Below are 12,500 nucleotides of genomic sequence, written 5' to 3'. Positions count from 1 at the left end.
GCGTCCGCTACCTTTTTCCTCGGCTCGTCGTAAGGTTATTCCGCGGTTGTTGACTCCTCTGATTGCAAGTGAATAAGGCGGAGGGCGGACATTAATCAACGTCAGCTAGCCTGCCCCCCCCCCCTCTCTCTCTCTCTCGCTGACAGTGTGCTTGCCATCGATAGCCCTGCTAGCATTAGCCTAGCCAGCGGTTGCTATTGCTCACAGCTTCTCTCCAGCTAGCTCCCCCCCCAACCCCCGTTAGCCGCTCGCTAAATATCTCGGACTCACTTTTTTTTTGTTTGTTGTTGGGGTGGCGTCGCTCGCATAACATTTCTGCCCCCGGAGCGCTCACCCTACCGGGCATGTCTTCGCTGGAAGAGAGGGACGTGGGCGTTGCGGCCCCTGGCTCCTCCTCGGCCGGCCTCGGGGTCGGAGCCGTGGGGGCAGCGGTGGAGGCTGTCGCCGGGGTCGCGGCCATGCAGGACGAGGTCGGGATACGTCGCGAAGGGCCCGAGTCGGACCTGGACGAGCCACCCAAGAAGAGGGTGAAAATTCCCGACGGGGAGTCGGGAAAGCTGGAGGAGAGGCTGTACTCAGTGCTGTGCTGCACCGTGTGCCTAGACTTGCCCAAGGCGTCAGTATATCAGGTAAACAAGGTGTCAATCACAAGCCCTCCCCCGTCCGTACCCCTAACCCCCATTACTGTTACTGTTGTCACACAACAGCCCAAGAAGCTGGGCCTTCATACCGTGAGAGCCCCCCCCCCACCCCATGTGTCCCAACTACTACTGGTTCCCCAGAAACAACCTGTTGAACATGCTACCACAGCTCCAGCCAGTGCTGATTATTGCAGCTGCGTCCAGCCCCAGGCCCCACCTGTCTCTGCAGGGAGCTAAATGGAGCCACCCCACCCTGGGCCTGTGGTCGGCTCGGTCTGACCGCCACTTTGGCCTGACTGATCACATAACCGAAACAAAACAAAACAAAAAAGCCTGCATTCTCAAACCCTTGGACATAAATCACATGCATAGGCATTTAAAGGCGCTTGTCAATTCCTGTTAACGATCCTGACTGTCAGTGATTTGGCAAGGTTCAGCCTGGCCACGTTAATAATAAACCTTTTCAACCTTTATCAACACCCCCGCACCCCGCACCCCAAATCCCCCCTCCCCCACATCTGAGTACATCCCACACGGCATCATCACCTGTTGCCAAAAAAATATAAAAAGGTTGAATAATGGTAGCCGGAGATGGTTGCTGCAGCCACTCGTTGCAAAGACCACAAACAATTTTGGAATTGTGCCCCATAGATGCACATATATTCTATCATTTTGTTGTATTTCAATTGTAATGTCCCTGGAAGGATACAATTTCATTCTATCAGAATTCAGACGCTATAAATAAAATAGAAAATCCCCCAAGGAATTCATGCCTATATCACTGCAGGCGCGAGAACACAGAAAGTTTCAGAATACTTTTTCCAACTTTACTCCCCTTCCAGGTCCCACTGACTCATTTTTCTTCTATCGTCCCACTTGAGCCTCCTCCTCCCACTCAGCAGCCTTAAATATATACCTTCTTTTTTTTTTTTGTAACACACACATCCCTTTGTGCCATTTTTTTTTTTTTTTGACTGGTCCGTGAACTTTTTTTTTTTCCCCCCACCACTTCTCCTCAACACAGTGTACCAACGGACACTTGATGTGTGCGGGCTGTTTTATTCATCTCCTGGCTGATTCCCGTCTCAAGGAGGAACAGGCCACCTGTCCTAACTGCAGGTGTGTGTGAGTGTGACACAGATGGACAGATGTGCTCTGTACATTTTGCAATATTCATTCACCACATGTTCACTACATTATGCTCCAATGTCATGCAGCTAACTGTGCTTTCGGCTAACCTTGCCCACGCACACACACATGTCACAGCTCAGGTTCTGCTTTGTTTCTGTGTAGGTGTGAGATAAGCAAGAACCTGTGCTGCAGGAACCTGGCGGTGGAGAAGGCTGTCAGCGAGCTGCCGACAGAATGCACCTTCTGCCTGAAACAGTTCCCTCGCTCCAGCCTGGAGAGACACCAGAAAGAGGAGTGCCAAGACAGGTGCGCTCGCCCATCAAGCACGCACACAAAAACACCAGGGTTTGTTTTTGTTTTTTTTCCTTCCTTCCCTTCCCCTGGATAGAAAACTCGTCACCCCCGTGGTCCGCTTCTTAGCTCAGAGTCCTTATTATCACTTTCTTAAGCCGTTAAACCAGGCAGCTCGCAGCGAAAGTCAAAATGAAAATTTGCTAACGACGGCCGCGCACAAACAGTAAAGATCTTCAGCGTGATCACACGTTCAGGTTTCTCCTCCCCCACTCCCCCAACCACCCCCACTGTTCTGCGTGTGCTAACGAGGCGCGGCGTCACATGGGGTTAATGTGAGCGAAACGGAGAAGCATGTGACCTGCTGCCGCTTGCAAGTAGAAGAGCAGCTGATGCGATCACACGTTGCTCCGCCGCGTGTGTGACGTTTGTGCTACACGCACCTGGACTCGGCCGCAAAGTCGACTTCAAAACTGGGTTTTCAGTGAGTTTACGGTTGACAGTAGGCTGCCGAGGCAGAGGCGCACAGCGTCTGAGATGAAACGAGCTTTTTGCGGCGTCTGGCAGCAGAATTCACAACTGGGCGGGACATCTTAAGAATTTCAGAGCAGTTTGTCGTCTGCTTTTTCTCGTCTTGGAAACTAATTATAAAGCTGATAGATTTGAAGAAATGATGGTTAGAAAGGAATCCCGGGTCGAGGTTGTAGCTCCGCTACGCTCCGCTCGTGGACAACGCAGACGTTCACGGCCACGTTAACCCCGCTGGAAAAACATAAGTAGTCATTTTAATTTTGGAATTCAATTAAAATGTGGCTCCAAAGGCTTCGACGTTGCCGCAGTGACGGGGCGCCACGGCGTCGACGGCGCCCTGGCCCGTGGACTCGTCACTCGCCTCGTATCATGTGAGTGCAGCATTGGGCTTATTGAATTTGCAAAAATCCCGCGAGGTTGTTGCCATGGCGACAGGTGACCCGGCTGAGGACAGAGGTGCCGGTGTAACCATGGCGACAGGCATGGCAGTCGCTGGAGTGGCCTGGCTGTGAGGGGGTCCTCTGGCACGTGAACGCCGAGCCGCCGCACGTCGGCAGGCGGCCGGCGGGAAACTCGCGGCGAGGTCGACGAGGGTTCCCGCCGTCCCAACGCCAGCGTGCATTTTTGTTACAGAGGCCGCTTTATTTTTCACAGTGCACTTCGCATCCTCACAACTGGTACATGTGATGAACTGGAATATGAGACGCTCTACTCTTGGTATAAAAGCATGCTACCGATGTAAATGAGGATCCCAACATGCTCGATAATTAGTTTCTAATTAATTAGTGTTGACTCACAGTCTGGATTAATTGCTACCTGGAGGGCTTTCTCACCACCTTGCTGCACCAGGAAACCACAGCCAGACGCCTCTGTTGAGGCTCAGAGCTCTCCACCTCTCCTCCTCCACCTCTCCTCCACTCTCCTCCACCTCTCCTCCACTTCTCCTCCACCTCTCCTCCACTTCTCCTCCACCTCTCCACTTCTCCTCTCCTCCACCTGTCCTCCACCTCTCCTCCACTTCTCCTCCACCTCTCCTCCACTTCTCCACCTCTCCACTCTCCTCCACTTCTCCTCCACCTTTCCTCCACTTCTCCTCCACCTCTCCTCCACTTCTCCTCCACCTCTCCACCTCTCCTCCACCTCTCCACTCTCCTCCACTTCTCCTCCACCTCTCCTCCACTCTCCTCCACCTCTCCACTCTCCTCCACTTCTCCTCCACCTCTCCTCCACTCTCCTCCACTTCTCCTCCACCTTTCCTCCACTCTCCTCCACCTCTCCTCCACTTCTCCTCCACCTCTCCACTTCTCCTCTCCTCCACCTGTCCTCCACCTCTCCTCCACTCTCCTCCACCTCTCCACTTCTCCTCTCCTCCACTCTCCTCCACTTCTCCTCCACCTCTCCTCCACTCTCCTCCACTTCTCCACCTCTCCACTCTCCTCCACTTCTCCTCCACCTCTCCTCCACTCTCCTCCACTTCTCCTCCACCTTTCCTCCACTTCTCCTCCACCTCTCCTCCACTTCTCCTCCACCTCTCCACCTCTCCTCCACTCTCCTCCACCTCTCCTCATCTCTCCTCCACTCTCCTCCATATCTCCTCCACCTCTCCACCAACTCTCCACCTCTCCTCCTCCATCCCTCCGCCATCCCTCCTCCATCTCTCCTCTGCCATCCCTCCTCCATCTCTCCTCCACCTATATCCCTCCTCCACCTCTCCTCCACTCTCCTCCACCTCTCCTCTATCCCTCCTCCACTCTTTCCCACCTCCGCCATCTCTCCTCCATCTCTCCACCTCCACCTCTCCTCCACTCTCCTCCACCACCTCTCCTTCTCCACCTCTCTGCCATCTCTCTTCCTCCACCACTCCTCAATCTCTCCTCCACTTCTACATCTCTCCTCTCCACCTCTCTTTCATTCCTTCATGTATCCACCTCTCCTCCACCTTTCCTCCTCTATCCCTCCTCCACCTCTCCACCCCCACCACTCCTCCATCTCTCCCCCTCGTCCGCCCCTCCTGTACTTCTCCATTTCTCCTCCACTTCTCCTACATTTCCTCACTGTGCCACCTCTCCTCCACCACTCCTCCTCCTCCTCCTCCTCCTCCTCTAGCACATTGTCGTCGTCGTCGTCGTCGTCTTTACACTCGTCCTTGTGTTGCCAGGGTGACTCAGTGCAAGTACAAGCGGATTGGCTGCCCCTGGCAGGGTCCCTTCCACGAGCTTCCGGCGCACGAGGGGGAGTGCTCGCATCCCACCAAGACCGGGACGGAGCTGATGGGCATCCTGGGGGAGATGGAGCAGAACCACCGCCGGGACATGCAGCTGTACAACAGCGTCTTCAGCCTGCTCTGCTACGAGAAGATCGGCTTCACAGGTACCACGAGCAGGGAGCGAAAGCCCACTCAGTCAGTCAACATCACAAATGCTGCCTGACTGAGCAGCGACTGCTTTTTCTTTAAGTCTGCTCCATTTTAAAAGTAGAGGCCGTAGAGGCTGAGAGTCGGCTGGTGCGTTGAAAAAGCTCCAGAACATCATCTGACGGTACAACGTGATACTTTATTCTAAAGAATATCCCCCAAAAAAAAAAAGTTAAAAAATATGTACCTTCAAAACAAGAAATGAAAAAGACAGAAGGGAGAGAAAAATAAAAACAGTAGAAAACGTCAAGCTTGGTCACGCTCTGCAGTGAGTGAACAGAGGCAACACCACACCTGACACAGTCAACCGATGAGGAATCAACATGACACAACACAGCAGAGGCTAATTAGGCAGTTAATTAGATTACAAGCACTGGGGAAAGCCAAACAGAATCGGGGGCAGACGGTGCGCTGGCTGCCGTGCCGGGCCGGGCCTGACCGCCTCCTCTCCTCTCCTCTCCTCTCCTCTCCTCTCCTCTCCTCTCGCTCGCCCCCACCCAGAGGTGCAGTTCAGGCCGTACCGGACTGACGACTTCATCACCCGCCTCTACTACGAGACGCCGCGCTTCACCGTCCTCAACCAGACGTGGGTGCTGAAGGCGCGCGTCAACGACTCGGAGCGCAACCCCAACCTCTCCTGCAAGCGCACGCTCTCCTTCCAGCTCATCCTGAAGAGCAAGGTGCGCACACACACGCACACACGCACGCACGCACACACACACACGCACACGATGGATGTGTCTCAATTCAGGGTCAGCATCCTTCGAACGGAGCGTCCTCCGTCTGAAGGAAGCATCCACACAAGGACCCGGCCTAGAAGGACCGACCCAAACCCCGCCTCCCCGGTAACCACACGGGACGGTCTAGCCTTCGGCGTATTTCCTGGTTGCGTCACCGCTGTTCCCTCCTGCTGGCCAACCCCGGAAGTGACGTTTTCATAGCATCAAGCTAACCATTGGTTCGCCATCCAACGATGCCGTTGGATGTTCGAATAAGTAAAAACCCTACGTTAAAAACTGAATATTTCGATACTTCAATTTAGACAAAGCGTCTTTGCCAGTAGATGGCGCTAATTTCAGCTGACTTCCCAGGATCCCAGGATGCTTTGCAGCAGCACGCAAAGCATCGTGGGATCCTGGGATACAGAAGGAGGTGAAGGATAGTAGCGGCGTAGCCTTGGAATGGGCTAACAGTAGGGCGCATTCCGAGGCCGCATTTGGACTTTCGGGAATTGGGCCGAGCCTTCGCGCAGTGCTGTGACGCAGCTGGCCTTCAAATGCAGCCTTCAAATGCAGCCTTCGAAAGGATGCAGACCCTGAATTGAGACACAGCCAGGCATTCTGAGCCGTGCCTCCACGTGAACGCTGCTGTGGCCCCTGTGCAGGTGAACTCGGCCCTGGAGTGCTCCTTCCTGCTGCTGAAGGGCCCCTACGACGACGTGCGGATCAAGCCGGTCATCCACCACCACTCCTTCAGCAACGACACCAACGAGACCGAATACGTCCCGCTGCCCATCTCCGACTCGGTGGAGTGCAACAAACTGTTGGCTGCCAAAAACATCAACCTGCGCCTGTTCATCTTCCAAGTCCAGAAGTAATTTAAAAACAAAGAAGAGCGAGTGCGACGGAGGAGGAGGAGGAGGAGAGGAAGGAGAGAGAAAAGGACGAGAGAGAGAGAGAGAGAGAGAGAGAGAGAGAGAGAGAGACGCCACTGAACCACTGATACCTCTTAACACATATACTCACACAAACAAACACACACACACACACACACACACACATACCACTAATTTCACTTACCTCCTACTTGTAAGATAGTGACCCTCCCCTGGCTGTGGGGCGGTAGTGCTGTTGCTATAGAGATGGGCGGGGCCTTGTGATGGGGGCGGGGCGGGGGAGGGAGGGGGAGTGAAGAGGTGAAGGGAGGCGTCCTGGGACGGTGGTGGTGGGAGGCGATGAGGGCCTTAGGGTGCACCCCCCAGCCCCCCACCCCCCGGCCCACCCACCTGCCTAACTGATGCCTGCAGCCAAAGGTAGCACACTGACCAAAGCTCCATCTGCTGGGTGCCTGTGTGTGTACGTGTGTGTGTGCGTGTGTGTGTGTGTGTGTGCGTGCAAGAGCCTATGCGTACGTGCGTGCATGCCTGTGTGTATGTGTGTGTGTGTGTGCACCTGTGTGTGTTTCTGCCCTCGTACCAACACACACCCTTTCCAGGCTGCAAGACACTCTTGGTTTTGGCCCTCAAATTCCACCAGGAAACTATTTTTTTTTTTTTTTTAACCAAAAGAAAACAACAACAAGCTCAACACTTCCCTCCCAGTGACAGCGCCCCCTAGAGGAGAGACGTCTGACCTGCATGCATTTTATTTTATATTTTTTGCTCCTTCTTTTTTTTTCTTCTTCTTACTCCTCTATTGGTGATTTTATTTAACCCCCAACACTAATATATTTTATCTCTCTTAACCCCAAATATTTAAGTACCTGTGACCCCTATATTTTCTTGATAGTTTGGGTTTGTTTTTTTTTGTTTTAGAAATGGTGTGACTTGATGGCCTGCGCGTGCGTCAAAACACATCATAACTGTGAGACTCATGAACCTTGTGTGAAGAACTGTTCGATCCTTGAAGACGCGTCAGGCGAGGCTGGATTACCAACAAGACCCTCAGGGGCCCCTCCCCCTCCCTAAACCCCTCCCCTGACAACCCCTGGCTCACTGTGCTGGTTGCTTTTTAATTCTCTTCTATTTTATTCTGTTTTACACTTTTATTTTTTTTGGCTTATCTTGATGAGTTGTGAGTGTTTTCGGGGGGGGGAGTTTTCGTCCCATGGAGGTGTGAGCTACTGTACCCAACGGATGAACTTTGACACAACGTGGGCCCTTCCCTACCCCCGATCAGCTGACCGCCCCCCCCCCCTCTTCCCCCCCCACCCGGTCGTCAGGGGAGCTGAGCTGAAGAGCGGACGGCCTCCCCCGCCGTGCTGTCCGCGTCATGTGATCGTCCTTGACCACAGAGACTTTGGATAATGAAGGACGCAGCTTGTGCGCGTGGATGTGTGTGTGCGCGTGGATGTGTGCGTGCGTGTGTGTTGTATGTGTTACGACAGGGGGCGGGGCTGAGGGTGTGTACCTTACCGCAGTGACATATTAGTGTTAGACTTACTTGAACGAGAAGATGTTACTTACAAAGTAGATTCTACTGTAAATGCAGATAGATCTCTCTCCTCCTGACCTCCACTTCCTGTACTTCTGTGTTTTAACGCTTTGTCTCTATGCCAGTGGACTCACTCATCTCACTATGGCTGTACATGTGCCTTTTATTAAAGATCAATACAAACGACGACGACAGAAAAAAAAAACAACCTTGTTTTTCCTCTCAGGACATTTAGAACTGGGTTTTTGTACTGGATTGCACACACGATGGATGTGACTCACTGGGTCCTGATGACTCACATTCTGTCCACGATGAGTCGTCCACCATCTGAGCACCGCGCACCCACAGTATTGATTTCAGCAAGATGAAAGCAGCGTTGATGCCAAACTTGTTTGGCGTAATAAAAATGGTAAAGGTAATGTCGATATATTTTTTAAATTACAAATTAATTCTGTTATTCCTCAAGTCAATTTGGAATCAATATTTAATTAGATAGATAGATAGAACTTTGACTGTTTTCAGTAAAAAAAAAACAAAACAACAACAACCCAGAAACTTGTCTTCGACACAGCTTAAAAAGAAAACCACTCAAGCACATTCACACATAAAAAATAATAAGTTTTTTTTTTCTGCAAGTTATTGCAGAGGGGAAGAATGCTTTTTTGTAGATGTTTTTTTTTACATCTACAATTACATTTAACTTAACAAATATCTTATTGTGTAATCCTACATATCTGTTGTGTACGGCTGCAACCGTTAACGTCAAATGCAAAAAAGTTTGAGTGATGAGCATAAGGGGGCGCTATAGCCCCATTATCCTACGCTGATATGCAACAACCAACACCGATGTCCGATTCTTTCTCAAAGTGCTGTTGGGCAGTGATTAAAACCTGACTGTGTAAATGTGACCACTGGCACGACGGATTCCCTGCTTCCTCACTGTGCACACAGTCTGTGTTCCATGGCCTGCTGGGAACCAAGACCCACATAATCATATTACGCCGTCGTATGTGAGGCCGTTTATTAAATATTTTATGTTTTGCATCCGCTCACGTTGAAAACACCATCGACGGTGGATGAGTGTGTGTGTGTGTGTGTGTGTGTGTGTGTGTGTGTGTGTGAGTGTGAGAGAGAGAGAGACCAGAAGATCATAAACACGTGACGCCACAATTTAGCCACAGCAATTTAATGTCTTCACACAGTGCATTTCTTTAAAACACAATATATAATTTACTATCAATATAAAAACTCCATTTGTGTATATAAATTATGCATTCAATACAGCAGCTCTGATAGACTTTATATTTATATATGTATATATATATATATATATATATATATATGTACATATATATATACAGTATATATATATGTATATATATACACTGTATATATATATATATATATATATATATATATATATATATATATATATATATACAGTATATATATATGTATATATATATATATATATATATATACTGTATATATATATATATATATATATACAGTATATATATACATATATATATACTGTATATATATATATATATATATATACTACTAAGCTTTGGTACAGTGGTACATTTATGTGTGTGTGTGTGTGTGTGCACATGCTCATTAGGAGTGCGAACAGTGTACCCTATGGGCATCTTCAGGAAGTAGTTGAGTGTGGGTGAGGAAGGCAAAGGAGTGTGTGTGTGTGTGTGTGTGTGTGTGTGTGTGTGTGTCTATGTCAAGGTGTCCGTTAACTGATTGTGTGTTTGCACCATCCGGCGAGGCGTCGTCAGTACTGAGCGCCCCAGGCAGGGGCGGCGGCACCGAGATTGGTGCAGCTGGGGGGTGGCAGCCGCCGTGGTGGGAGGGCGGGGGAGGGGGGAGCACGCAGCAGTACGCCGCCTCCCCGCCGACGGCCACTTTACTCTGGGGGTAGGACATTTGAACACCTCCCTGTGGAGAGGAGAGGAGAGGAAGTGAGCTTTGAGTGCGAGCGAGTACCGAGAATTGGTGATCGTCTGGTCTGGTCTGGTCTGGTTCGGTCTGGACGAGTCTGGTCTGATCTGGTCTCGTCTCGTCTAGTCTGGTCTTGCCTAGTCTGGTCTGGTCTGATCTGATCTGGTCTGGTCTGGTCTGGACCGGTCTGGTTCGGTCTGGACAAGTCTGGTCTGATCTGGTCTCGTCTCGTCTAGTCTGGTCTTGCCTAGTCTGGTCTGGTCTGATCTGATTTAGTCTGATCTAGTCTAGTATGGTCTGGTCTGGTCTTGACCGGTCTGGTCTAGTCTAGTCTAGTCTGGTCTGGTCTGGTCCGGTCTAGTCTGGTCTGATTTAGTCTGGTCTGGTCTGGTCTGGCCTGGTCATTTACCTGAACCACGCTACACTGGTGAGAGGCGACGGGCGAGTAGGTCCCCAGCACGGCCTGCTGCTGCGTCTGGCTGTGTGAGGACTGCTGCTGCACAGCCACACCAGGGGTGTAACCTGCTGCAGGGACGCCCAAACACAACATCAGGACCAACGTGACTCAGGAAGTCACGCGTGGAATAATACATAAAGCATGCCGTTCATCTTATTCACACACGGGCCCTAAGTGTTTAATATACTATGCAAGCAGTGCATAAATTAAGGGGGGTCCAGGAGGGCCGGATCAACCCGTGAGACCCCCTGAAAGAATCCAAGCAAAATTTAAGGGGGTCTCAATTTCTTTTCAAAAAGCTCAAAAATATGTATATTATTGTCACTAATGGTCAATTTCTTCAAGATCACCCTAATATTTAATTTTTATTATATTTATTATAAAATTGTTCAACCCCCCCCCCGGCCCCTGAATATTGACGGCCACTTTGCAACCTGTATGAAAGCATTGCAATCAAACACATCTATAACTATCATACAGAACAATAACCGTACACAATGTCATCTCTAATACAAGCACCCCCCCCGCACCCCCCTTCCTCCCCCCCGCCAAGCACATTTTATTCACGCGTCAAAATGAAACTCATCTCTTGACTTTGACCTTGTGCTGAACAGAAGCAGCAGGAAAAGAGACCGGTTCACTGTGAGACCCTCAGACTACATCTCTGACAGTGTAACGGCCCCCTCCTCTACTGCCGCAGTCCCCAGACACTGGCAGGAACAAACACACACACACACACACACACACACACACACACACGGGTGGGTTGGGTACCTGCTGGTTGCACCGCCTGGCTGTGGAGGTGTTGGCTCGGTGAGACGGGCTTACATGGGTTCTGAGCTGAGGTAGGGTACTGACTGTAGTAATACAGAGGCATCTGCAGGCAGGGGAAGACACATTCATTCATTCATTGTGTATTCATATCTTTCACAATCATAGTGAAATATTCTTGTAACAAGAACAGGTTACACTATCAGTGCAGTTACTCATTCGCAGTACGGAATTATTTCAGAATAAAAATCTGAAAGATTCTTCATTGCATCACATAAAATATGATCACCATTGTGTTTTTTTGCACGTGTGGGTACCTGAGGTGAGGGCTGGCAGTAGCTGGAGGGGTTGGGAGGGGGGAGCTGAGGGGGCGGGGCCGCATACACGTAGCTCTGCGTGGGGGGGTAGAGGGGCGGGGCTTCGCCTGTCGACTGACAGCTGACGTGAGCAAACTGTGAGGAAAGTTCTTCCATCTGAAAGACAGACGCGCATGTTAACGCAACGCTCTCACACCGCACACACACCGCACCACACACACCGCACCACACACACCGCTAACACACCGCTAACACACCGGTCACAGATAAAGATGATGTCATGCGCCGCCGGTGCAGCGATACGTACTGTGGAGTATGGCTGTGAGGGAGCGACAGGCAACATCTGCGGAGCTGTGTACGACACAGTGTACTGAAGCACCTGAGGGACACACACACACACACACACACACACACACACACACAGATAAAGACACAGACAAAGATGTGTGAGTGTTTCTGTGAGACTGACGAGACTCTTCATGGTGGAGGCTTCCTGTTGTGTGTGTGTGTGTGTGTGTGTGTGTGTGTGTGTGTGTGCGCTACCTGCTGCTGTTGGTGCTGGGAGGCAGAGCCCTGCAGCTGAGGCTGGCTCCTGATTGGCTGCTGGCTGTCTGGAGGGTTGTACACCGCCGGGGTTCCATCAGGGTTCAGGAAGGGTTTACCTGATGGTGGGAGGGGAGGGGGGGGTGGGGTTTAGGTGGGGTGAGGGAGGGCTCACCCCGTGTGACCCCTCCCTCCACCCGCGTGTGACTCCACCACCTACCAGTGTGAGGGTTGACCAGGATGCTGCCCGGCGGGATCCCGTTCTCCATGATGTAGGAGGAGGTGGCGGGAAGCTCCTCC

At 51.1% G+C, this 12,500-nt stretch overlaps 2 protein-coding genes across 6 annotated transcripts in view; one reads left to right on the top strand and one right to left on the bottom strand.

Annotated features, from left to right (window-relative positions):
* The window catches only part of zftraf1 (zinc finger TRAF-type containing 1), an 8,772-nt gene extending 423 nt beyond the window's left edge, over positions 1-8,349 (top strand). Inside the window, exons 1-7 of one of the 4 annotated variants that reach the window (XM_076016057.1) lie at positions 1-629; positions 1,666-1,766; positions 1,935-2,078; positions 4,753-4,964; positions 5,509-5,687; positions 6,392-6,600; positions 7,541-8,349. The exon at positions 1-629 is cut by the window's left edge and continues 423 nt beyond it. In XM_076016057.1, the coding sequence (XP_075872172.1) occupies positions 345-629; positions 1,666-1,766; positions 1,935-2,078; positions 4,753-4,964; positions 5,509-5,687; positions 6,392-6,600; positions 7,541-7,556 (1,146 nt within the window). In that variant the 5' untranslated portion in view covers positions 1-344 and the 3' untranslated portion in view covers positions 7,557-8,349. Of the gene's footprint in view, positions 630-1,665; positions 1,767-1,934; positions 2,079-4,752; positions 4,965-5,508; positions 5,688-6,391 lie in introns of all 4 variants that reach the window. The other 3 variants (XM_076016058.1, XM_076016060.1, XM_076016061.1) reach the window with 3 other exon arrangements.
* A 1,327-nt stretch (positions 8,350-9,676) lies between these two features.
* LOC142881663 (cAMP-regulated phosphoprotein 21-like) lies at positions 9,677-12,494 on the bottom strand. 2 transcript variants are annotated; one of them, XM_076016072.1, is made up of 7 exons: positions 12,421-12,494; positions 12,201-12,319; positions 11,965-12,036; positions 11,658-11,813; positions 11,344-11,446; positions 10,522-10,637; positions 9,677-10,109 (listed from the first exon to the last, which is right to left on the bottom strand). In XM_076016072.1, exons 1-7 carry the CDS (start codon positions 12,467-12,469, stop codon positions 9,780-9,782), a joined length of 945 nt encoding a protein of 314 aa, XP_075872187.1. In that variant the 5' UTR covers positions 12,470-12,494; the 3' UTR covers positions 9,677-9,779. The 2 variants fall into 2 exon arrangements, with proteins under 2 accessions (XP_075872187.1, XP_075872188.1); XM_076016073.1 differs by having other exon boundaries at positions 10,522-10,634.
* Between the last annotated feature and the right edge of the window lie 6 nt (positions 12,495-12,500).

This window comes from Nelusetta ayraudi, unplaced genomic scaffold (genome assembly GCF_046127955.1).
Source record: "Nelusetta ayraudi isolate G7.1 ecotype Tasmania unplaced genomic scaffold, CSIRO-AGI_Nayr_v1 ptg000212l, whole genome shotgun sequence".
Lineage (NCBI taxonomy): Eukaryota > Metazoa > Chordata > Actinopteri > Tetraodontiformes > Monacanthidae > Nelusetta > Nelusetta ayraudi.
Note: the sequence above shows the minus strand (reverse complement) of the source record. Positions and strands in the feature narration are given on the sequence as shown.

What these genes read in the sequence shown, in the direction of transcription:
- LOC142881663 (XM_076016072.1), bottom strand. Translation starts at nt 12,469, where the DNA reads ATGGAGAACGGGATCCCGCCGGGCAGCATCCTGGTCAACCCTCACACT. An exon ending in CCTCACAGCCATACTCCACA is followed by an intron (nt 11,814 to 11,964) that starts GTACGTATCGCT and finishes TCTGTCTTTCAG; the next exon opens with ATGGAAGAACTTTCCTCACA. An exon ending in ACCAGTGTAGCGTGGTTCAG is followed by an intron (nt 10,110 to 10,521) that starts GTAAATGACCAG and finishes TCCTCTCCACAG; the next exon opens with GGAGGTGTTCAAATGTCCTA.